At 35.2% G+C, this 26,862-nt stretch overlaps 2 protein-coding genes across 2 annotated transcripts in view; one reads left to right on the plus strand and one right to left on the minus strand.

Moving 5' to 3' along the window:
• The first annotated feature begins 6,800 nt into the window (after positions 1-6,800).
• On the plus strand, positions 6,801-12,640 carry LOC130014149 (sodium/potassium/calcium exchanger 1-like). Its single transcript, XM_056103090.1, has 2 exons — positions 6,801-7,071; positions 11,453-12,640. Exons 1-2 carry the CDS (start codon positions 7,020-7,022, stop codon positions 12,256-12,258), a joined length of 858 nt encoding a protein of 285 aa, XP_055959065.1. The 5' UTR covers positions 6,801-7,019; the 3' UTR covers positions 12,259-12,640.
• Positions 12,641-14,179: 1,539 nt separating this feature from the next.
• The window catches only part of LOC126829949 (cilia- and flagella-associated protein 44), a 35,575-nt gene continuing 22,892 nt past the window's right edge, over positions 14,180-26,862 (minus strand). The window contains exons 24-36 of the mRNA XM_056102732.1: positions 26,295-26,483; positions 24,935-25,119; positions 23,719-23,851; positions 22,456-22,625; positions 21,847-21,975; positions 21,172-21,286; positions 20,523-20,709; positions 19,539-19,660; positions 18,273-18,449; positions 17,342-17,538; positions 16,647-16,872; positions 16,102-16,236; positions 14,180-14,969 (exon numbers count right to left, since the gene is read on the minus strand). Of these exons, the coding sequence (XP_055958707.1) occupies positions 14,772-14,969; positions 16,102-16,236; positions 16,647-16,872; positions 17,342-17,538; positions 18,273-18,449; positions 19,539-19,660; positions 20,523-20,709; positions 21,172-21,286; positions 21,847-21,975; positions 22,456-22,625; positions 23,719-23,851; positions 24,935-25,119; positions 26,295-26,483 (2,163 nt within the window). The 3' untranslated portion in view covers positions 14,180-14,771. The remainder of the gene's footprint in view (positions 14,970-16,101; positions 16,237-16,646; positions 16,873-17,341; positions 17,539-18,272; positions 18,450-19,538; positions 19,661-20,522; positions 20,710-21,171; positions 21,287-21,846; positions 21,976-22,455; positions 22,626-23,718; positions 23,852-24,934; positions 25,120-26,294; positions 26,484-26,862) is intronic.

Below are 26,862 nucleotides of genomic sequence, written 5' to 3' on the forward strand. Positions count from 1 at the left end.
GGTGGCCTACTTTCCCAATAATTGGGCACTTGATTAGCTTTTACTTTAAGCGAGAATTTCATATTTTCAAAGAAAATCAAAACATAATTGTCGACTCACTATTCTACGATCATAGGTATCATTCTCACACTTAAAAATGGCTTCACCCCGGAAATAACACAATTACCTCCCTTGTTTTTCTATTTCCCCAATGGAGTAGCTATCTTCAAACGTTTGAATTAGAAGTTGAAAATGATATTTTTGCCAATTTCTCAACTGGCAATAGTGAATTATAGAATTAAAAGGATTATTCTTTAACAAGGTAGGACTGTTTATGGATACCATCTATTTTAAGGCTTTATTTTAATACATTTTAAAAATATAACTTAAAAATATGAAATTATCGCTTTAAGATCGATTGACGGCTGCAATACCAGCCCGTAACATCGCACCCACTCTCCACCTTAACGACAGGCAGGTATAAATCATGGTGTACTGATGGGCCCCGTACCGGTGTGCCCACATCTAGTTTCACCCTGTCACCAGCTTCAATTAGCATTTTAACACTGTACATACCACCTCTATTGAAATTGTTCGTCTTTCGATGTAGTATAAATGCGGAATGTTATGGGGGGCTCCAACAGGCTAATCCGTCCCAGGAATTTGATACCAGAAGACTTCTGCTCCAGAAGATTATGAAGAGTTGTCTGGGTTTCTGTTATTGGTGTTTGGTGGGTTTTTATAATCGGTAATTTTCTACAAAAGATTTTCTACACATCAATTTGATTCCCATGGTTATGTCGCAACGAGAGAAAAAAAATCTCGGGGAGGTTTCAGGAAGGTCAACGGACGTGACGAGATTTAATATAACCACAACGTCAGATATAGTGAATCATATATAAACCCCGATCTCGTTCAGACTAATTGTGCTTTCCTCGAGGAATATATTTCCCTAATTTTGTTCAAACACTAAAGAAAACACTACAATGATTAGGTAAAAAAACCTTTAATATAAAGTGATCTCGGGTATTTTGAATTAGATAATGAATAAGTGGTCTGGTGGCAAATAATATATTTCGTGTAATAATATATTTCGTGTAATAATTAAAGATACATTATGGGAGATTAGATAACGAGTTGGCAGTTCTCACAATAATAGTTAAAAACTAGATAACGTAAAGGCAATTTGCTGAAAATTTCAGTCAAATTGATCCACTATGAACCGAGAAATAAGCGATCGAAAGTTTCGCATAGCCTCGGTCATCATTGTCGGTACGACAAAAATCATAGTCTCGATTATCCAGTTAAATCAAGAAGGAAAGTTATGTAGCAAATCGGATCAGAATCCAACAATTATCGCATGCTAGCGTTGACATAGAGTTGATTATGGTCTTGATATGTTCATTAATGTTTAATTAATAGTTTATATAGAGACACACAACCTTAGTAGTAAAATACTGGATTCTTTTTTTTTTTTTTTTAAAATCCTTTAACTTGAACTTATTTTCATCAACTTGTTCGTATCAGCCGTGGAGTATCGGGACTTGGATGTTGAATAGAATCTAATTTGAACCTTCTGATTTAAACGTTGATCTGAGTGACAATCTTTCCTCAAACATGATCGTCCACGAATGGTATATAAATTATAATTTATAATTCATCCACGTACCCCATACACAACTTTATTATAACAAATAGTGAAATGAAATCAAATGGGGTTTAACGTCCTACTGTTCTGCTTTGATTAAGCTAATGAAGACGGGCATACGCCATACAGTGTGCTATGAGGGAAATTTTGCCCGGACAGCGGCACTATGGCATACTCTTATATCGAATTCCAACTATTAAGGGATCTTTTACGTGCATGCCAATATGTACACGGGGCCTCGGTTTTTCGACCCATCCGAACGACTAGACAGCTGTCCTTGTCAGGCCCTCCGTCCTGCATCACTGACAAGGGGAAACCACGCCGGAAAATATGGAGGAACTCTCTCGACCAATGCAGCAATCGAACACCCGACCTTCAAGCTAGCGAGCCAGCGTCTTACCCACTTAGCCAAGGAACAAATAGAACAACAGACTAATTCACAAGACGCCATAAATACAAGTGGATTTAAGGACGCCAAAATGTGACGAAAAAAAGTCTCTTTTCCTCCAAAGAAAGTTTAAAATAAAAAAAAATGAGCTGCTTGAAAATGGTAAATAGATTTACGCAACATATTTAAATAATTTAAAGATACATTACATGAGATTCGACAGTTCTCACTATAATAGTTAAAAAATAGATAACGTAAATAGAATATATAGATAACGTAAATAGAATATATAGATAACGGAATATATAGATAACGTAAATAGAATATATAGATAACGTAAATAGAATATGCTGAAAATTTCAGTCAAATTGCTCCTATCTAAACCGCCCGTCTTCATTAGCCCAGTATAGGAGCAGAACAGTTGGACGTTAAACCCACAGAGGTGTATATACACCTAGGGTAGGGTATATACACCTAGGGTAGGGTATATACACCTCTATGGTTAAACCCCATTTCATTTCATTTCTCTCTAAACCGAGATATTAGCTTTTGAATTTTAGGCTAGCCTCGATCATCGTTACTAAAGTCAGTACGACAAAAAAACAAAGTCCCGATTATCCATTTTTACTTTTAATTGTTTTTTTTTAAAAAAATATATATACCCATCCGCTTAATATCGCAGGCTAGCGATGACATCGAGAGTTGTTTATGGTCTGTATAAGTTAATTAATGTCTAATTAATAATTTATATAACATTTCAAGCCTAAAGAAAGACCTGCAATAGACAGATTCAGCTCTTGTATAATGTATGTTTAATATGATTATTACAATGACATCATTATTAATGTGACGTCATAATGTATGTTTAAGGCTTAAATTGTATGGCTGACTTGGTAATCGCGAGTACTAGTTGCCAACCTAACCTCATTATCCAGACATTCGTATAGCCTGGCACTTTATAAATACCGTCAAACTGGAAAACGAAAGTTTGTATTTCCTGAAATGTAATATATTCAAAGTAGCTAAGTCTCTAACTCAATATCATCCAAATTCTTCCACATTGAAAACACGAATTATTTGTCAATTTAAATCAACATTGATGTTGTGATCTTACCGGGAAAATATGGGCTTTTGATATACAATATTCAAGACAAAATAATCATTTTACCATTGGTACACGAATCGTGTACCATAATGCTTTTCAGCGTCATTTGTAACAAGGGACTCGAAAAACGAGGCTAGGCATATTCCACAAGTCATGTCAAACGATGCCACCATATTCTTATCTGGCGAGCATGCGCAATAAATACTGTCGGTGTAGACTGGAATAACCAGACGCTAGAGATTGCCATTCGACCAAGACTTCTGGCGTATTTCGCTGAATATAACCGATTAGAAATTACAGTAAAACAGAAACGATTGAACGTAAATCAGTTTATATACATTCATATTACATTATTATATGTGTTGTAACCCATTTGTGTCAATTTCTATATCCCAAATATTCGCGACTTAGCTCCTTTAAATAATTACACAGGAGTAAGATAATGTTTACCATTATAGAGTTATAATCACTAAAGTATAGATGGGATTGTCCCTTTAATGGAGCTGTCTCTAATAGAGCTCAGTGAATAGGGTTTAACGTCCTATTTTTCTGCTTCAACGGGGCTGATGAAAATATGGCATAAGCCATGCAGTGTGCTATGAAGGAAATGTTGCCCGTCAATTCTTCTGCCATGGGTTCTTTTACATGCAAGGGGGGGGGGGAATGTTTAGCGTATGCGCTTTGTATCGTAAGGTCTATCATTGAGTCAACTGGCGTGGTGTCGACTCCCCGGTTGTACGTGACAAGGAGTAGAGTCGCCTGTTCAATCCTGTGGGTTTTCTCCGCCCCCCCCCCCTGCTAAAGACCCCTAAGCAAGCGATTTTATTGAGAAAAATTTGAACCATAAGTTAGTCCCGAAATTACCTAGTTTGTGTCGAGTGAACGTTAAACCCCATCTCTCTCTCTCTTCTCTCTCTCTCTCTCTCTCTCTCTCTCTCTGACTCTCAGGCACGCCAATGTGTACACCGGAACTCGGGGTCTCGCCCAATTCGAACGAGTGGACGCTGTTCGCTACCAGGAACTCTGTCCAGCATCACTGGTAAGCGGAAGACCACGCTGGAAAATGACGGAGAACTTTCCCGGCCAACAACAGGGAGAGAATGGAGTTCGATCCCACGCTGTTTTCTCGACAGTGTCGCCTATCAATCAAGCCGCGTGGATTTTCCCGTACTGATAATGACGCCCGCGGGGAGACGAATTATTAAAACAAAATAAATATACCAGACTATTCCAAAGTTGACATTAAACGCCCCCACCCACCACCACCACCACCATCATTCACATAAATATACAAATAGAAACCAGCATAAACTAATGTAAACTTTAAATCGATAAAAGTAATTTTCATTATGTATGGTTTTAAATTCTATATTCACTTTTATACGGACATGACTGGGCATTAATACAAATACAAATACAAATTTACAAAATTGAAAACACATTTACAAAATCGAAAATTATTCTACAAAATTATAAATGAATTTTACAGAATTATAAATGAATTTTACAAAATTATAAATGAATTTTACAAAATTATAAATGAATTTTACAAAATTATAAATGAATTTTACAAAATTATAAATGAATTTTACAAAATCGAAAATTAAAAATAAAAATTAGAAATTGTTTTTCAAAATTAAAAATTAATTTTCACTGTATTTGAGCTTCCGTAAAATACAGTGAAAATGAGTTAATATCCGTAATGGATTTATTAGTGTAGATTATTCTAACATATGTTGTCTTTTTATTTTTCTATAATTAATTATATTGTATATCCGGGTATAGTACGGAAGCGTATAGGGGTCATGCAAAATTTTGTAGAAGACCTCGAGATCCTGCGATCCTGTGATACTTTCTTGAGATCTCAATTTCATTTTCTCGAAATACCCTAATAATTTTCTCGAGAATCTCCCATCCTGTGATAACAATCTCGAGAATTCGAGTTAATGTTCACGGGATCTTGCCATCCTGAATAAATTTTCACGAAATCTCGGGTATTTTTTGGTCTGCGCATTTCGGAGTTTACCCCACCAACCCACCTTCACCTTCACCCCTTTCAAATTTAGTGTAAAGCATTTGGGCCATAAGCGGACGGTCCCTGTCGCTTTTAGCGCACCTTGTCGTTCTGGAGTTACCCCCCTTTTCCGAAAACCTTGTTAACGAAATAGAGGCCACGGTTTTTTTTAACTGATTTTGTTTTTCAAATGTGTTGTAAAGCACTGGGGTCTTTCGATTTTCAGTACTCCGCAAACTTCTGTTCCAGAGTTACCCTCTCTGTTCGTATTTTTTTCAATTTTTCAAATATGTGACGATGAGAAGACGAACCTTATCGATATTCAGCATTCTGTGACCTTCTGTTCCTTAATATACCCCCCCCCCGCCCGCTCCCTGAAAGCCTTGTTCAGTTTAACAATTTTGTGTGAAGCTTTGGGGTCATGAAATTTATTGATATTCAATGGTTAGCGATCTTCCGTTTCATTCCATTCTTTAAAAACCTTGTTTTAATGGATTTTCGATATTCAGTGTTCCGCGACAAGGATGACCCCTGTTAATTTTCAGCCAATATAAGGTTTTCTGTCCCAGAGATATAACAAGCACGTGAACACGATAGAGATTGGATTTCTTGAAGAATGTTCGATCCTTATTCAATTTATTAAACGAAAATCTGCTGTTGAGATGCATAGATGCTGCGTGGGCGTATCTCCACACTTCGCGTGGCTATCGTTCAAATTTCTTTTGCATCATTAGTGTCATAAGCAGGGGAACCCTATTTATTTTCGGCGGAACAATGAACCTTATTGATTTGCAGCGCTCCCTGGCGTTTTGTTACGGCGTTATTCCTATTTTGCGGTAAACCTTGTGCACGCGTTAGAGCCCAGAGTTTTTCAAGATTTTTTTATTTAAAATCTGCTCCGAAGCATTCCTGTCACAAGACAATACACTCGCTGTCTAGCTTTATTCTAAAACAAAATATGGTCCGAAAACCATGCAAAAAATGACATTTTCAATTAAACGTCACCCACACATTAAATTGAAATAATTTAACCAGCATGTCTGTAATTCAAAGCTTCACACATTAAAGCTGACGTGGTAGGGTTTTGAATTTTATTGGTGTGAAGTGTTGGGGCCATAAGACGACGAACACTATCGATTTTAATCATATTTCAAATTTAGTGTAAATCATGGGTACCCTATCGATTGTCCGTTTATTCTTTCATTGGTTAGCAGTTTTCCTTTGTAACGAATGTTAGGGTATTTTTTTTTTTTTTTTTATCAAATTTGGTGCGAAGTATTGGGCCAAAGGTTACTTCACAACGTGGTGACACTATCATATAAGGTTTCATATTAACTCGGGATCTCAAGAAAATTTACATAGGATGTCAATATGTCGAGAACATTAACTCGAATTCTCGAGAAAATACAGGATGTCAATATCCCGGGAAAATTATCAGGGGATTTCGGGATCATTAAATTGAGATCTCGAGAAAATTATCAGATGATCACGGGATTTCGAGAAAGTATCACAGGATCGCAGGATCTCGAGACCTTCTACAAAATTTTGCATGACCCCTATACGCTTCCGTACTATACGATCGAGGAATGTTTTTACTTTTTGCGCTCTAACAAATTATAACACAGCTTCGTAAAATCTGCTTTTTAGAAGTAAATGTGAGGGAAACCGGTTATTGCGTTCTTTGGGTAGAAATCTGATGAAGACATGAATAACATCCGTAAAGAAACTAAAACGTCATCGTTTCCACATCATCTTATAAAGCTATAAAAACAAGAGTCAATGACATTGAGTTCAATGTTACAAGAAGAATAACTTTTGTTTAAAACAAAGACTCTCGACGTCTAACATTTGAAATTACAAGTTCCAATATAACTAATCAACCAGTATGAATATTAAATTAGCCGTTCTCGTTGTCTTAGCAACCTTGTGTAGTTTAGGTAAGTTGGTATTTTAAATTTGTATAATTAACTTTAGATGGAATGGATTTGGACGTTTCGTCAATCAAAAATATATTAAAGAGACTAACCTTTCGTTGATTTTCGGTGATGTAAAAATAATCCTCGATTAGACTATGTTGTTAAATCCGGATGGTTTTGAGAGAAAACTGCCTATCCATAGAAATGAAATGTCGTCGTGCTGTTCTGTACCAAGGATGTTTTGTGCGAGGAGGGGAACTTTGCCCAGACAACGACGCTACGGCCAAATCTTATGTCAAATTCCAACTGTCAAGAATTCTTTTACGTACTCATAAACAAACCATTGGCAGGTGGAATTGGACGAAGGGAAGGTACAAACGTCATTGTTAGGACAAAACGTTAAACCAATTCCTATTAGTTGCCGTGATTTCATGGGTCAAAAAAAAAGAGATCAGATTGAAATTGAACATTCTTTTATATAATAGCATATTGAAAATGTTCACCAAGGCAGTGACATTGTGTCTAGATCACTGAAATTAACTGGATGTTTCATGGTGTATGGCCCATTTGGAATCTTATAAACAGCCTAAATGTTCATTAAAGATGAGCGGGGCCACAGCAGATCGTTTTAAATATCACCAGCGACGCTCTTCGTGTAAATGGCTTGGCAAAGACGATTGTAGGAAAAGAAATTAACTGTCCGTCAATATATGGTAAAAATATGGTGATTTCAATTTCCATTGTTTAAGCGCCATTGTTTCAACTTATTTGTCTTCGAGGGGATCACGTGGCTAAGTGGGTAAGACGCTAGCTCGCTAGCCTGGAGGTCGGGTGTTCGATCCCTGCATTGGCCGAGAAAGTTCATCCAGATTTTCCGGCGTGGTTCTCCCTTGTCAGTGATGCAGGGCGGAGGGGCTGACAAGGAAAGCTGTCTAGTCGTTCGGATGGGACGAAAAACCGAGGTCCCGTGTACACATTGGCGTGCACGTAAAAGATCCCTTGGCAGTTGGAATTCGATATAAGAGTAGGCCGTAGTGCCGCTGTCCGGGCAAAATTTCCCTCATAGCACACTGTATGGCGTATGCCCGTCTTCATTAGCCCAGGTTAGGAGCAGAAAAGTAGGACGTTAAACCCCATTTCATTTCATTTCATTTCTCATTTGTCTTCGAATATACCTCCAGCGATTCAATCGTTTGGCTTCACCACCAGTGTACAGATAGGATTTAAATATCCGACATATTATAGTGTACCTTTAAATTTGTGAAACCAATTAAATTTGTGTTGAATCCCCAGACTGGGCAGTTGCTAGTGATAAATATTTTAATAAATTTGATTACTTTTTAAAAAAAGACTCTTCAAAATCGGTTCATTTCGCAAGGACGAATAAAAGAAACGGGGTAAACGCCAATAAATGCTATAAATTTTCCGAAAAAAAGGGCATTCCCGTAATTCGTTCTAAAAATGAAAAGGACCTAAAAGCAGATGGGGTGGGGGGTGGGGATTAGAGGAAAACACCACTGCTCTGGGTAAACGGCATTCCTATTTTGTCCATAGAAAGAAAATCAGTCCAAATTTTGAATGAGGAGTGAGAATTGTAATCTGTAATGCCGTGCGACAACTTCAAAAGACATATTCCCGCGACAATTCCCTTATTAATAAATTTCTCTCCACTCCAGACCGAACTTAATAGGTCACAATAGAGAGGACTGTAGGGTATTCTTGTTATGGGGTCCCTTCCAATCCTCTACCCTCACCATCAAAATGTAAGAAAGGTTTGTGACATAGTGCCAAAAATATTATAATCTTACCCCCCTCAATTTTGAGACCCCTTGCTTCAGTCTGCCAAGCATATAGCCTAGGTAAATCCCATACATTATTTAACAAACCTGAGCAGAGCTAAAAATAATACAATAAGACATATCATGATAAAAATAAACAATCCGATACTAAAAAGCTTCCTCGTACCGTGTTTCATAATGTCAATAATAAAGAATGAAGCAATGAGAGAGAGAGAGAGAGAGAGATGGAGAGAGAGTTTAACCTCCACTCGACACAAACTAGCCCATTTCGGGCCCAACATATTCAATTTTATTTCAATAATTCGCTTGCGCGTAGGGGTCTTTAGCAGTGGGCGGAAACCGGAGGACCCGGAGAAACTTGGACGTTGGACAGGCGACCCAACTCCTTGTCACGTACAAGCGGGGAATCGAAATCACGCCATTTTATTGTACTCAATTTGATTGTCCGAATTTAATTAAGAACATAAAAACACAGTACATGTAGTTAACGTCAGTTAATCGAACGATTTTACTTATGCAACAGCTTTAGGTGGCGCCGGCTTGTTTAAATCGTTACTAAATTTGCATTTCTCTATATACAGTATTTATCATGTTCCTCAAGCAACGACTGTGAGTTTCACAACATGTACGAAGTTAAAGCGAGATCAAACCTTCTATTGAAGATGGGTATTTATAAACACTGAACGGCATTAAACATTTTTTGGACTTTATTCCTTAGGGGATTCCACCTTCACAGTATTGTTTACGAGGGATTTATTAATACCGTAAATGAAACCAGGCGAATAATTTAAATTTATATACTTTTTTTAATATAAATTTTTCTTACGGGCTACATAATTTATTTCTTTAATTCATCTAATGTACATTTCTAAAATAATAACTCGTTTCTTTCTACAATGACGTCATAAGGGCGAGAATCTCTGTTATAATAAATAAACCGGTAGTCGAACCGGACGTAAAACTTACATTCAGATCGCAATAAAAACGTGTTCCATTATCTGGCGAATAGGGGGTTAGATGGCTTGCTCTCTCTTAAATAAACCGGTAGTAGAGCCGGACGTAAACTATACATTCGAAGATCGCAATAAAAGACGGGTTCCATTATTTTATCTGGAATAACAGGACATTGCGGCTTTAACCTAGTTTTTAAAACAGAGATTATGAATAAATGTACGATTTGTTTGAATATCAGTTTCAGTCCAAGCATGTTTTAACATTTAACACGCAGTTAACTCGTGGATCAATGACTAATCGTATTAACGGCAATGACGTATACAAACTGTGTTTATATTTAGAACAGTGGGTGTTTATTATACAGTCACAGTGGCGACTGACGTGATATATTACACACTATACAAGTACACTGTATAGTCATACACATGGAAGTTTCAAGTTTATTTTTAGTTCATTAAAGATCCAGGGTGAGAATAACAGTAATACTTGGCACAATCAATATTACTTTTTAATTTTTAAAAGGGTCAGTTCATTCCAACTTAATTTATGGACAATAAAGTAACAATCATTCATTTATTTCGTACAAGCTCTTTATTCTGATGACTCAATTACATTAAAATAGTGGGGTTTGTTTTTGTTTTTTTTTTTTGTTTTTGTTTTTTTTTTTTGGGGGGGGGGGATGTACGTGGACGATGAGTTTGGTGTAACGTTAAATTATTTGTTTAAAAGTGGAAATAAGTCTAGGCTATCAAGCCCACACACAGTCTTCTATAATAATTATGGTTAATATACATATTTAATTTTAAAATTCTAAGAGTTTGGCCTAAGGTATTGGCGTGATTGTCGAGCTGCTCCCCTGGTTTGTCTCATGATAACATCAATTACTGCAAGCAAACGTTATTTTTATGGTAGCCAAGTAATTTAAGAAATATAGTGACAATAATATAGTATGTTTTACCCCCATGAAAAAATTGCTACCTTAAACAAAATCATTTTAATTTAAACAATTTCATTTATTTAAAGTATAGTAGAGAATATTCTGTCACAATAGCATACTAATGTCCAAAAGAAAGTATACACTGTGCATTTTGTGCTGCATCAACCAAAGTCGTTTTTCCATGGTATACGGTATTTGGGTAGAATGTCAATTTGTTTCACATTTTTATTTTGCTCAGAAATGTTGAGGTTGGACGCAAGAGACAAACTCAGTAATGCTTTATCAAATGTATTTAATCTAAACAAAACTTAGTCATACTTTTAGTGTGTATACTTTCTTTTGGACATCAGTATAGTTTGTTTGCTTGAATATCAACTGATAAAAGAGACATTAAAACGCTTAAGAAAATATACTTAATTATGTAATTAATAATATTTATCTTGACCTCGATGTTCATGGATAGAAAAGAATTATTCTTTAGTTCACTGGCGTTCAATGACAAAATCGATGACGTCATGGAATAAATAGAAAATAACGGAAACTTTCGATGGTCAAACCTCTCCTTTTGATCGATCTATTTAACAAATTTTAGATCAAAATCCTCGTTAATAAAATGACTTTTATGTATTGTATGAAAGTCTGTTTCTCCCTTTAATTAGTTTTGAACTTTGTGTCTTTAATACTGACAATAGTTATATCTTTATCTTTACAGGTGAAGTGCTCGCAGCACCAACACAAGCAGCTGTAAGAGATGCTAACACCGCATCCGCACCAACTATTACTAATACAGACGGCGAGCTCACTCAGTTTTCTGATAAAGTTGAATTAGAGGAAGATGAATACTCAGACGACGAATACTCAGACGACGAATTAACTGATGGTGATAATGAAGATGAGTTTGGTGATGAAGACGGTGAACTTACTCTAATTTATGATGAAGACGAATCAGAGGAAGATGAAGGTGAAGGTGACGATGACGATGATTATGAAGACGAGAATGACGACGGGGAAGATGAATCAGAGGAAGCTGAAAGAGAATCAGAGGAAGATGAATACGATTTGGATGGTGAAGATGTAGAAGAATCAGAAGAAGATGAAGGCGAATCAGTAGAAGATGAAGACGATATGGATGCTGAAGATGTAGGAGTATTAGATGGAGAGGCAGACGAATCAGAAGAAGATGAAGACGAATCAGAAGAAGATGAAGACGATATTGATGGTGAAGATGTAGGAGAATCAGAGGAAGATGGAGACGAATCGGAAGAAGATGAAGACGATATTGATGGTGAAGATGTAGGAGAATCAGATGAAGACGAATCAGAAGAAGATGAAGACGAATCAGAGGAAGATAAAGACGAATCAGAAGAAGATAAAACTGAAGACGAATCAGAAGAAGATGAAGACGAATCAGAGGAAGATGAAGACGAATCAGAGGAAGATGAAACTGAAGACGAATCAGATGAAAACTCAAACGAATCTGAAAACTCAGAGGGATCAGATGATAGCTCTGACGAATAGTTGGAGACAATGGTGATTATATATGTGTTGACGACCTATAGCTACGTAGTTAAGATAATGCTTAAAATGAAATAACTTAAGTTAAAAAAAATTAGTTATATAAAAATGATACCGAAGATTAGATAACTGATAAAATTGGTGACCCCGAATTTTCAATAGATCACACAGAACATGAACTAAATGATAAATGCACTGGGAATGGACCAGTAAAAAAATTAACTTAGCTAAAAATAATAATTTTCTGTTGTTCGAAGAATGCAAATGAATTGTTTTAATAAATGTTAGTCTCAATATTCAGGTTTTATATCAGCCATTATTTTTATATTTTATATTTTACATCTTTATGGTTGATTTTAAAAAAAAAAATAAATAAATGTCTGAGTGCGTTGTTATCATTTGACTTAACGTGTGCAAATTTGAATTGGAGGACTCAACGTGTGGGTGTACACTGTTGACTCAACTTATGGGTCAAGGTGCTCTGCGCCAGCATCAGCAGGGGAGGGTAGGGGAGACCCCCTGGGTTTTTTTCTGGTCATTCCCACAGGAGTGACCCTTGACAAGTGATGATTCTTCTCAACCCAGAGTCGGATTAAGACCTTTAGTGGCCCTAAGCACTGATAAGATTATTAAATTGCCCCTATATGTAAATGAAATGGAGTTTAACTCCTACGGGTCTAATGAAGACAGGCATATGCCATACAGAGTGCTAATGGCCTACTCTTATATCGATTTCCAACTGCCAAGGGATCTTTTACGCGTACGCCAATGTATACACGGGTTCTCGGTTTTTAGTCCCATTCATCAATGGGTTTGAAATTAAATGGGGTTTAACGTCCTACTCCGACTGGGCTAATGAAGATGGGTATACGCTATATAATGTGCTATGAGGAGAATTTTGCCCAGGCAGCGGCTATATGGCCTACTCTTTTAAATCAAATTCCAACTGCCAGCGGATCTTTTAAATGCACACCAATTTGTTCATGGGATCTGTTTTTTGTCCCATCTGAATGACTAGACAGCTGTACTTTTTCGAGCCCTTCATCCTTCACCACTGACAAGGGGAAATCATGCCGGAAAGGCTTGATGATCTTTTAAGGCCAACACTGGGACTGAACCAACAACTTCCAGGCTAGTAGGCCAGCATCTTACTCACTTAGCCACCTTGGCTCCCCTCATCAATGGAATACTAAATGAAGACGACCACTGCATCTACATGTGGTCAAATTCTGGTGGAGAACACTGGTGGACCTTGTTTTTATCCCTAACCTAACTAGGAACACTTTTACCATGACCAGGCTCTCCTAGTACTACACCACTCAGCGGCATACTCACTGAGCCTCTGTGATTCTTAGAAAGTGGGTGATTTCGAGACTAAGAAATTTGAAATCTTTATTTCAATAATTCGTTGGCACCCAAGCATAAACTTGAGAAGTTAGGTAACCGACCCCACTATTTGATGTGCACAAGGGTGGGTGTGTGAGAGAGAGAGAGAGAGAGAGAGAGAGAAGAGAGAGAGAGATGGAGAGAGAGAGAGAGAGAGAGAGAGAGAGAGAGGAGAGAAAGAGATGGAGAGAGAGAGAGAGAGAGAGAGAGATGAGTTTAACTCTACTCATAATCTACTCATAAACTAGGTCATTTCAGGACTAACGCATGGTTCAATTTTATTTCAATAATTCGCTTGCGTTTAGGGGTCTTTAGCAGTGGGAGGAAACCAGAGGACCCGGAGAAAACCCATGAGGTTGGACAGGCAACTCTACTCCTCGTCACGTACAACCGGAGATTCGAAACCACGCCAGTTGACTCAATGACAGACGTTATGATACAGCGCGCTGGTGCTAACCATTCGGCCTTCCAACCCCCCTCTAAACATAGACAAATTAGTCCTACTAACCAGATTCACATAACACAAGATACAGCTAACAATGTTTTACCTTTTTTAATCTTCATCTTTGATTTAGAGTGTGATATAAATATGTTTGATGTACAATGATTATAATATACAATTAAAATATAAATAATATTTTATAAATAATAGATAGATAAAATAGATAACACAGCAGTGTCGTCGTGGATGGAATATTTAATCACATACTCAACTGTACACTAATAATAACACATCCATGAACGATTTTCAAAACAAAATTAAACATAAATTTTAAAATATTGGAATTTCAATATCACAGTAATGCTGATTAAAATACAGATGTGACGTCATCCTTTGATGTTGGCGTACCATTATTTCAAATAATCGTACAGGCAACTTGTCAATCGTACATTATCTATACTATATGTAATATTGGACTCGTGTGACGTATTTCATTGGAAAGCACGTGTGGGATAGTGTCTGTATTTTAAGTTGTTTAATGGTCTTGAGCTAAAGACATTGCGTAATATATTGAAACAACACTCGGCTAATGCCTCATGCAGTATCAATATATTACTTAATGTCTCGCTCTCAACCATAAAACCATACATCAACTTCATGTTGCTATGGATACAGATTAGGTTTTTATTTAAAGATTGGGAATTTGATTTGTTGGGGTTTGTGGTAAGGGGGGTTGGGCAGGGGGTAATATATGTCCTCCCTTTCTAGATAATAACATAATTTCATCTTTAAGGGCCTCGATTTCTTGAGCTTGTAGCTGAACTAACTGTATTAATCGACTCTTTTCATGAATATCTGCTTTACGCTGTCCAGAATATTCTTCACCCTGAAAAATAACATAGTTTTTATGTTTATAACTGAAATACATTGATAACTTCCATCATTTGGAGAATAAATCTTCAGAACTGTAAAAATAGTTGTGATTTGTGAGGGCAGTGGAATTACAGTTGATTAAGGATAAAAAACTCCACAATGGTGATGGCAGTCCAAGTCCAGTCTACTAAGAACAGAAAAGTCCACAATTGTCAGTGGAAGACCAGTCTATCAAGTACAGAAAAGTCCATAATTGTCAGTGAAAGTCAAGTTTATCAAGTACAGAAAAGTCCATGATTGTGATGTCACATGAGTTCCAGTCTATTAAATAGAGAAAAGACAGAAGAGACGTGATAATAATAAACAACAGAAGAGACGTGATAATAATAAGACAACAGAAGAGACGTGATATTAATAAGACAACAGAAGAGACGTGATAATAATAAGACAACAGAAGAGACGTGATAATAATAAACAACAGAAGAGACGTGATATTAATAAGACAACAGAGTACCATACTGGGTTGTGTAAGCTTCCTCATTTGTTTCTCATATTTTAAAAAAGGAAAAAATTCTGATTTTTATACATCTAATTAATCCAAGCAATCTGATTATAATACAGATCTATATTTTGTTTCGTTTTTTTATACTTTCAATGGCCTACACTACATAAAGATCTGACCAGTTATAGCGATAGGTCACGTCAGAGGTCATACAAGCGGCTTTTGACCCTATGATGTCAGACATTAATTAATCGATCAGCGTTGACGTTTCTAGTAGTATACCCACAGTTCCGTGCATCGCACGCCAAGAATATGTGGTAACAGACCGTTTCATTGGCTTATCCCTCACTTCAGCCAAAACGCCGGTAATATAACAACTCTTCCAGATCCTTGTGTAGTAAAGACAAGTAAAACAAAATTTTGAACTATAAAAAACGAAAAAGGATCTGTGTTTTCATCAGATTGTAATTCATGAGGACCAAAAGAAATTACAATAGTAAAGGTGATAAATTCGGAAATGTGTGTTGTTATTTTTTAAATACGAACCCACAACCCAAGCACCTGTGACACATATTTAAATATCTTCAGTTGTATCACTATGTTAACATCATTCTCCCTTCCATGGAAATAAAATAATTCTTACCAGATTTTTCTGTCTTGAGTCTAGTGAATTTTCTAAATCTTTTTTCTCTGTTGAGAACATACACAGTTGTTCTAATCTCTGCGTATTATCTTTTATTAATTCTGTTATACGCACCTTCTTCTCACTAACAATTTGCTGAAAATAAACAATAATTTATAGTGTTGAAATACTAAAACCACTGATTGTAAAATAGATTCAATTAAATTATGCTAAAAACATCCGTTACACAAACTAGTTCATTTCGGGACTAACATAGTTCAATTTTATTTCAATAATTCACTTGCACGTGGGGGTCTTTAGCAGTAGGAGGAAAGCGGGGGACCCAGGGGAAAACCCACAAGGTTGGGCAGGCCAGTTGACTCAATGACAGATCTTATGATATAACATGCATGCACTAACCATTCAGCCATCACCCCAACCTATAATAACAGTACATGTACATAAACAGATTGTCAAATAGTGGCTGACAGTTTTTAATAATGGACTTACTTAATTTGATGAAGGGAGGGGGGGGGGGGAGATTATTTTAATTATTCAAAACTTACGGATAATTCACTGACTTCCTCTGAACATTGGATTTCTGCCACTCGTAATTTTTCCTTCATTTCTTCGATACCACGATTAACAACAACAGTCTCTAGTTTTTCTAAATCAACAATACAACCAAACTTAGCTATCATCATTTCATTACATTTCTCATTCATTTCACTAATTTTCTTCTCAAATTCTTTTCTGTATTTCTTCAACTGGGAATGTTTCTTTTGTGCTTCTCTGTAAAATAATAAAATAAAACCAATTCAAAATAAATGTATGTAACATAACATAAAGCAGCGTGTTCAGAGATTCATGAATTTCTGTTGCTTAGAGATGTTCTTAATCACTTTTAAAGGGAAATGATGGTCAAAACTTGAGGAAGAGGGGTTGGATGGCCGAATGGTTAGCACATGTGTGCTGTATCATAAGGTCTGTCATTGAGTCAAATAATTCAATTAACTCAATGACAAACCTTATGATACAGCGCGCACATGCTAACCATTCGGACATCCAACCCCCGCATCGGGCAGTTCTGATTTCCTCTGAATCATATACTTAGACAAAAGAAAAATATTTGAATATATGTAAAAATAATTTTTCATCTACTTATATTATTAGCAATCTGAACAATATTTCACAAAATTAAAAATAATTGTTCAAAGATGTTGCTTATTTTTGAAAAAAAACCCCAAAAAAACAAACCCACCTCATTTGTTTTTTCTGTAAATGTTTTTCTTGTTCAAGTTCTTTAATTCTATGTTGTAATTTCTCTACGCCACTCGATTCAAACACCAGACATTTCGAGAGATCTTGTGGTAGAGCACTGTTTATAAAATATTGTATTTGATGTAAACGTAACGTAACAACGACATCCAGCTCATTTAACTTCTGTTGTTTCTCCAGCTAGAAATAAAAAACAATGGTTTAAATACGTGACTTGTTAATTACCTCTGGATATGGAGTTACTGTACAGTGCAGCAGTTGACAATTATCACAGGTCCCCCTGATCCATTCGTTTGATTTGATATTTGTAGTTCTTTGCTTACAATGTCCGTGTTGTTTGTATCTTGTCCGCAGGTTTGTCTTGTCGGTCCTGTATCCGTTTAGTGTGGTCCCGCAGCACTAACTATGTACAGTATTTACTTGTGCAAAATTTAATGAAATTATCCATATTTAGATAATTTTGGTATGAGAGCTAGGAGAGAATTATCAACTTTACAGATGTTGAAATTAACCTATAATAGGGTTACCAGATTGGAAAAAACTGAAGAAGAAGGGAGGGGGGGGGGGAGAGAGAGAGAGAGAGTTTAATGTCCACTCGAAACAAACTATGTCATTTTGGGACTAACATTTGTTTCAATTTTATTTCAATCATTTGCATGCGCGTAGGGGTCTTTAGAAGTGGGAGGAAACCGAAGGACCCGGGGAAAACTCACGAGGTTGGACAGGCGACACTACTCCTTGTCATGTACAACCGGGAAATCCAAACCCTGCCAGTTGATTCAATGACAGACCTTATGATACAACGTGCACGTGCCAACCATTCAGCCATCCCCACCCCACATAGATCAGATAAGATTTGGACAATAAACAAAGGAATAATGATCTTTAACGATTTATTTTTTCCATTAATTTACCTGGAAAGCTTCAAGATCACCCTGTGCATAGTTTAATGATGAATCAATAACTTTAGCTTTCTTCTGTAAACCTTCCAATTCTTTCTTCATGGCTTCACTGTTTTTCTTTTCTTCTGTTAATTCATCTTCATTTTCAAGTCGTTTTTCACGGATTTGACATGTTTTGTCGTATATTGCCTGAACAAGAAATGAAATCATTGTGAAGTTCAAGGAAAACATCATCCACAAATTTGTACACATCAAGTTATAAAATAAACATAGTCAGGTGTGTACTATTTCAAGATATAATTTTCTTCAAATGGATCTTGGATTTTAATATTTTAATAGGTGTGTATATATTTCAAGATATAATTTTCTTCAATTGGATCTGGGATTTTATTATTTGATTTGTGTGGGGTGTGACTATTTTTCAAGGTAGCTTTATTTCATTGTTTCAGACAATTAGAATATAGAAATTGAATATATGATTAATACACTATGATTTTTTATCTTTGATTGACTTATTTATTGACAACCTTAACGTATCCAGAAATAAGATCTTCAGATATAAGCTGGCTAGGCACATGCTTCTTACCACGACCATGATATTTTACTGTCGTTTGAAGAAACATTTGCCTTAAACACAAGATTATACATTTGTCCTTAGAACACCCCCTAATATATACCTTGAAATCCTTATACAGCATTTAGTAACTGAACATATAATATAAAACACAAATTTATATGGAAAACAATCACTGGGTTTATTTCACAAGTAATTACTTGAGAATGACAAGAATAATTTGTTGAAACGTAGTGTGAAATAAACCCAGTGATTGTTCTCCATATAAATTTGTGTTTTATATCATAAATAATATATACCTTTACAACAGAAAATATGGTATTCTAAAATTATATGATATAACCACAATACCACCAAATTATTAACTTGTGATCCTTGTCAAATAACATACAAGCACAACATTTCTTTTCGCTATATGAAGTTCTCAAATGAGAAAAGATATCGGGCATTCTAGAAAGAGCATACCATGTCTTAGTAAAGACACAGGACAGTTCTTACCGTTAACTGTAATCATGTTTTGAATTCGAAACTTGGCTTTGAAACTTCCATTTTGAGATGTGAGTGTGCAGTAATAAAAATCATGAGCATTCAACTTAATTTTATAGATCTTTTATGGTACTGTATGAAATTATAAATAATTAATCTACATTTATACAACCTTATAGACCTTAAATATTAAAAATAATTATAAACTATTATATTACCAATTCACAACCAGGTGGACAGACATCTAGATCATAACCTCCTGCTTCCGATTCAGATTCTCCATCACTCTCTTCCCAATCTGATTCATCATCCGAATCTTCATCACTATCTTCATCTGATACTAAAATTTAACATCAAAACATATTTAGCATTGTGAACTTGGTTTGAAAAATCACTGGGAATTGAGCTTCGGACATTCTCAGCTAAACATACATTATGCAAGAGCTAAATCTGCCTATCGCAGGTCTTTCTCTAAATTTAGAGTCTGAAATGTTATCTAAATTAGACATTAATTAACTTATCCAGACCATAATCAACTCTCGATGGCATCGATTACTCAAGATTTTAACAAGATTAGAACGGTTTGTCATTTAAAAATTTAATTTAAATTTGGGAAAGCGAGGCTAAGTGGTGAATATGCCAGTGCCCTGGTTACCACAATTCACACATCTTGTCAAAACTACATGATGAAGTAATCTGAACAAAATTTTCAATATTTTCATTTTACATTATTTATTTTTGAGCTATTAATAGGAAGAATGGTCAGCTATTTATCTAAATCCTACATAATGTATCTTTAAGTTCAGTACCCTAACAGCATGACTACTGCTGTTTGGTTAAAAATACATGTAAAGACCATGTTCAGAATAAAATATTTCATTCTTGTGTAAGAGACAAGCTTCCAATCCAACATAGAAAAAAGATTTGTCAACAGTAACCAAGATTTAGTCATATTACTTTGGCAATATAATTATTGTTTAAGCAGCCTTTAGTAACTGGATGAGAACACAATTATATGGAATACAAGTTACATGAAGGATTTATTTCTGGCGAAGTTTCTATGAGGGTTCTCTTGTCTATATCATCAAATCACCCAGTTTGTACGCAGGAAAGTATCTTTAACCCATATTAAACCATATATTTCCTGGGATTCCTGGAAATCTTTATGATGAAATTTGTACCAGACGCCTCCTGATTCTTACCTGCTCCATCGGCTAACTTCTTTTTGCTTCTCTTGATTTTCTTTTTGAAAACTTTGGTCAGGTAATCCACAAATTTATTGTTTTCACCGAGAGAGTTGAGGAAATCAGCATGAATTTTCTTTTCTTTATCAACTAATTTCTCAATATCTTTTTTCTTATTTTCTAATTTAGCTTGTACTTCCATTATCTACAAATAGTAAACATTGATAACTACGGTTGCTATTATTTGATTCCTGTTTTAAACAGTTGATTTAATCTTCGTAAATATCTAACTACTGCTTCATTAATTCTTTGTGCTTAGTTAAAAACATTCTTGACCAGAAAGGCAAGAGAGAGAGAGAGAAAGATTTGAAGGTATATTAAGGTTTAATGTTATATATACTTTTGAGACTGGTGTATAAAGGTAACCAATACCCTTTCTCTATTGTAAATTGTATGCTGGGAGCTGAGTTTTAACCAAACTACAGAGTTTCTGACTACTTTACATTCATGCTCCAAACTACCAAAGTCTATTGGCAGTTTCTGACTACTTTACATTCATGCTCCAAACTACCAAAGACTATAATTGGCAGTTTCATGTCATACACTGGACCCAAGTAAAATACAATTTGATGTGAAAATAAAACCCAATTTGTTTTATAAAATCTACCTTTGTCTGCATGTCTAATTTTTCTTGTTGTTTATTCGATACTTTATCAGCTAAAAGTTCTTCCCGTTTCTCGTATTCTTTCAATAAAACAAATTCTTCAAATAATGTCACTTGTCTGAAAATAGATATTATAATAATCAAACTGATATCAAATAAATATTATAATAATCAGAATGGTATCACAGGACTTAAAATACAAATTTACATTACATTTACATTTACATTCTACATAAATCAAATTTTAAATATTACTCTTTATTTTCATTCTGAAGTTGTTGGTGTAGAAATATGTAAATTCAATAAAAAAAATTAAAAAAATATGAACACACTGAGAGAGATGAGGTTTAACGTCCACTCAACACAAACTATAGGTCTTTTTGGGACTAACATAGGGTTCAATTTTATTTCAATAATTCGCTTGCGCGTGGGTGTTTTTTGGGGGAAACCAGAGGACCTGGAGAAAACCAACGAGGTTGGACAGGCGACCCTACTCCTTGTCATGTACAGCTGGGGCATCCAAATCACGCCAGTTGACTCATTAACAGATATACTTTGTTTTGTTGAACATGATCAGAAATATAAGAAATATTATTAAAGATTGAAATATATGATTGATTTATAACTAATGAAATAAAGTGGTTTCATTTATTACTGAGAGATGATAAAGTCACAAACCTTAAATCAGCGTTTTTCATGAGAATATCCATCTTGAATTTATCATGTCTCAGTATACGTAATTCAGCATCAAATGTTTTCAATAATTCATCAATTCTCTTTAGTAATCTGTCTTGTTCATAAACAAGTCTACAACAAAAAACAATGAAATTCAGTTATAATATTGAATTGAAGGGAAGGAAACAAAAGAAATTCTTACAAGTTTAGTTAAAGTGGATTTAAAAGACGTTTGATAATTGGTAAAATAGTTTGTGTTTTCCTGTAAATTGACTATATAGTTACATCTCTATAGAGGTAAATCGAACCTGTTCAAGTCAGATTGTATGTGAAACTCGTCAATTCATCACAATATGCTTTACTTTAATGTTTAAACATTAGGTTAATAAAGGTCTATTTTGAACATGACATTATATTAAATCAGTTGCTCAAAGTAATAATGTATCCTTAACTTTTTTTTTAAAAAAATTAGACACCAAAAATTGTTGTTTTTATAATAATGGCTAGGGTAAAATTAGGGCAAAAGAAGAAATAATCAACTAGCTTGAATGGTCAAACCTATTTCGACATCTATAAAACAATATTGAAGCAAAAACGTGACCTTTGACCTACCTAATTTCTTCAACTTGTTGGAGTTGTAATTCTAAAGGTGATGGTTCAACTGTTTCGGTCATTATTATTTCTTTATCATGAACTATTTGATGGGAACTGGATTCTGTTTTACTTATACCACTCATTAATGAAGATTTCTGACCAATGAGAGGGGGTGATGGTGTATGATTCTGAAAAAACAAAAATTTCAATTATAGTAGAGCGAGAAATAACGTTTAACACGCCTCACGAGAGGAGGGTGCAGCCAGTGCACCACCAGATGGCCCATAACGTTTAACACGCCTCACGAGAGGAGGGTGCAGCCAGTGCACCACCAGATGGCCCATAACGTTTAACACGCCTCACGAGAGGAGGGTGCAGCCAGTGCACCACCAGATGGCCCATAACGTTTAACACGCCTCACGAGAGGAGGGTGCAGCCAGTGCACCACCAGAGTCTATGGGGGACATGAATATCAAGGTTCAAAATTGAAATGGGCAATTATGCATGAATTTTTTATTGTTTTTTGAAGCTTATATAAGTAAGTACAGAAGTTTTCACTTTATCGCAATCTGCTAGTGAATCATCTAGATATGACTAGTGTTGGAAAGGAGGGGGACGGGAGACAAAAAAGGTCTCGCCCCAGCACATTTTTTTCCTCTCAAGGGCCCTGAGGTTTAATGTCTACTCGATTCTAACTAGCTACAGTTATTATAGAGAAACATGGATTAATTGTTGCACTAAATCAAATTTTGGTAGGCATCATCCTCGTACAGCTGAACATCCAAAACAATTTTCAAAACAAAACCGATGAGACAGCATGGATGACAATATACAACCACAACATTTTTCTAAGCAAATAAATGTAATAATCATTTTCATTAATAAAACCAGCCTCCACCCCTCTACAAAAAAAACACACCACAAACCATCCAAATCAATATTTTTGTATCACTTAATTAAATCTATGAAAGCCATTCAGTAAATTCTATTTATAACGTAGTTAGTTAATTGGCATGGTTTTGATTCCCCAGTAGTACGTGACAAGGAGTAGGGTCGCCTGTCCAACCTCATGGCGTTTCTCTGGGTCCTCCGGTTTCCTCCCACTGCGGAAGACCCCTACGCGCAAGTGAATTATTGAAATAAAATTGAACCATGTGTTAGTCCCAAAATGACATAGTTTGTTTCGAGTGGACATTAAACTCTCTCTCTCTCTCGCTCTCTCTCTCCCCACCCCCCCTTCTTCAGTTTTTTCCAATCTGGTAACCCTAGTAATATCCATACCTTATCTCCTCCCATACCACCAAATCCACCACCAAAACCAGATGATTCACCACCACCAGTTTTTTTTTGTAAATCATCACGTTCCTTTTCTTTCTTGAACTTTAATAATGTCTCTCTTGTATATTCTAGTTTTCTGTTGAATAAAATACAAAAAAAAATACAAGACTGTCTTGACACTCAAATATTGATGACATCATAGACATATGACATCATAGACGTATGACATCACAGATAAATGATGTCACAGTGCATTCAGGGGGAAGCATTGAATTTTTTTTTTTCAAGGAGGTAATGTTTTACTTTTATAACAATTTGAATGAATTGGAAATCTTTAGGGATGTAAACCTCTAAAACCTTGGCCTTATAATCATGTGTCAAGGTTGTGGGTTCAGGGATTAGGGTCGACAGGATTATCTTAATGGAAGACAGAGAGCTTTAATAGAGGGTATTCTACATGAAATTTTCAATATAAGGAAAGACATTCCATCACAAATGAAATTTCATTTATAATATTTAGTTGTTGATAGGAATTCTTAAATAGGGATTAGCGCTTTGAAAGATCTTTGTATGTCGTTAAATAGCTTTTGTTTTGTCGTAACTAGAGTTACATCAGTTACATTGTATTCGAGATATTTGTCAATTGATCAAGTGAAGCTTTGTCATGGCTTAATTGTATAATTACTTGATTCATTTATTTTTTTAAAGTTTATTTGATTATTTTGCCGTAAATGACACAGGTTTCCATGCATTAATTGAACAAACATTTGTATTTTAATGCTAATGTTTCAAATGTGACAAACTAGAAATAATTTACGATATTACCATATCAAAATCAAAATTTTCAGGTCTGAAAAAGTATTCTTGTCAATAATGGATGTAAATTATATCATTGTTTCTCTCAATTTTATGATTTGACAAAAAACAAGATAGAAATGAAATGGGGTTTAACGTCCTACTGTTCTGCTCCAAATGAGCTAATGAAGACAGACATACGCCATACAGTGTGCTATGAGGGAAATTTTGCCAGGACAGTGGCACTAAGGCCTACTTTTATATCAAATTCCAACTGACAAGGGGAATCACGCCGGAAAATCCCGATGAACTTTCTCGGACAATGCAGGAATCGAACATGCGACCTCCAGGCTAGCAAGCAAGCGTCTTACCCACTTAGCCACCATGGCCCCTTATCAAGATACTATCCACTATCTATACTTACTTTTCAGGTTGTTCTACATCCTGCATGTGTGGTATCGGAGGTATAGGTCTTTGTTTGCTACTATCTAATCTATTGTGAATATCTTCTAACTGTACAGTTAAATCACTTATTTCTTCAATAGTTCGTATTTTTTTATCTCTCAAAGCTAATAACTGAACGTTGAAGTCGTATCTGTATTCATGGATCTATAAATATAACAATTTTACAAATGATGACAATGAATAATAATTGTAAAGTTTATTTATCTCAGCATTTTACTAAATAAAGGCGATAAACTAAATATTCTGGTTCCTAAAAATCTGATGTTGAACGACGGTTTTTATTTTTGTGTTTATATTTTGTGAAAGGATGACTACTGGGCTAAATGATTTCTCATAAACATCAAGGTTCAAGGTTCAACATTTCTTTCATCGTGGAATGTATGATTATCCAGTATCATTTACAAATGTCAATAGCATTTATCAGGAATGCACATTTCCGGACTCGTTCTATTTTTTTTTTTTTTATACCGACAGTTACTTCCTAGGTAACCCTGGGAAAACATTTTCATGCAGTAATTAATAAGATTGTTTTTATTCTTATGAAAAACAAAAGTGTTATGTAGCTGAATATTCTAGCATGTTAGCTATTTTATTTTATCGTGTTAATTGTTCAATCTAGAATTAATCAGCCGTTATTTCAAATTCTTACTTTTTTTTTTTTCTTATTAAAAGTTGAATACATGTAAGTATTAAATTTATAATAATTTTGTGTATTTCTTAAAATGAAAAACGAACAAGATTCTGACAAAATAAAAACAAAAAACTCCTTCCCGCATCATTTTTTTTAAAAGGATTGTCTGGGAACCACATTATTTATTTATAAGCAGGATAGGATTTACAAAGAGTTCAAATATTACAAACATCTTGATATTCATTACCAGTGGATGATGCATGACATGTGAGTCATCATTCTGAAATGTACTAACATTATGGAATGACACATGGATCATAATTATCTTACCATATAATCATATAGAATTAGAATGGACTGTATGTATAGAAATCATAGCCTGTACAGAATTAACATGTCAAGAGATTTTTAAACTTTTCAACAAAAACTAAATAATTCAGAAACATTTGGCCCCCGTTTCACAAAACATTCTCAGACTTCAGTTAAGAATTTATTTAAAATTGTTTTTTTTATTTTAACTAAACTTTAGCCCTTTAAGAATTTATTTAAAATTGTTTTTTTTATTTTAACTAAACTTTAGCCCTTTATAAAACTTTTGTTGTTTATATACATCAAATACTTCAATAAGAAACTATAATGTCCTTGTTTAAAGTAAGATTCCCCCATATTCTCCGTTAATTCCACTTACCAAATCTTTTAATACCAGCAATCTACCGCGAGCTTTTTCCACGTTCATTCTAAGATGATCAGGAACAACGTAATCTTTCGCCGTTTTTAATTTATAATCTCCCATATTCTGTTGAGCATGTTTTATTTTAGCCACGTCTGCTGGATCCTCGTAATCATCAGCTGGTTTAGTTTCATATAATTCGGACCACTGTAGGAAATAAAAATATAAAATATTTATCATCGGTAGGTTTAGTTTCTTATAATTCTGACCACTTTAGCAAATAAAAATATAAAATATTTACGTAATTGTGCTTTTAAATAGAGGGGGGTTGGATGGCGGAATGGTAAGCGCATGGGTTAGGGTTAGGTATCAGCTGACATGGTTTCGATTCCCCGGGTGTACGTGACAAGTAGGGTCGCCTGTCCAACCTCATGGGTTTTCTACGGGTCCTTCGGTTTCCTGCTGCTGCTAAAGACCCCCACGAACAAGCAAATTATTGAAATAAAATTGAACTGTGTGTTAGTTCCAAAATGACCCAGATTGTGTCGAGTGGACGTTAAACCTCTCTCTCTCCCTTTAAAATAGT

Source organism: Patella vulgata, chromosome 8, assembly GCF_932274485.2.
Source record: "Patella vulgata chromosome 8, xgPatVulg1.2, whole genome shotgun sequence".
Classification (NCBI taxonomy): Eukaryota; Metazoa; Mollusca; class Gastropoda; family Patellidae; genus Patella; species Patella vulgata.

What these genes read in the sequence shown, in the direction of transcription:
- LOC130014149 (XM_056103090.1), top strand. Translation starts at nt 7,020, where the DNA reads ATGAATATTAAATTAGCCGTTCTCGTTGTCTTAGCAACCTTGTGTAGT. An exon ending in AGCAACCTTGTGTAGTTTAG is followed by an intron (nt 7,072 to 11,452) that starts GTAAGTTGGTAT and finishes TTATCTTTACAG; the next exon opens with GTGAAGTGCTCGCAGCACCA.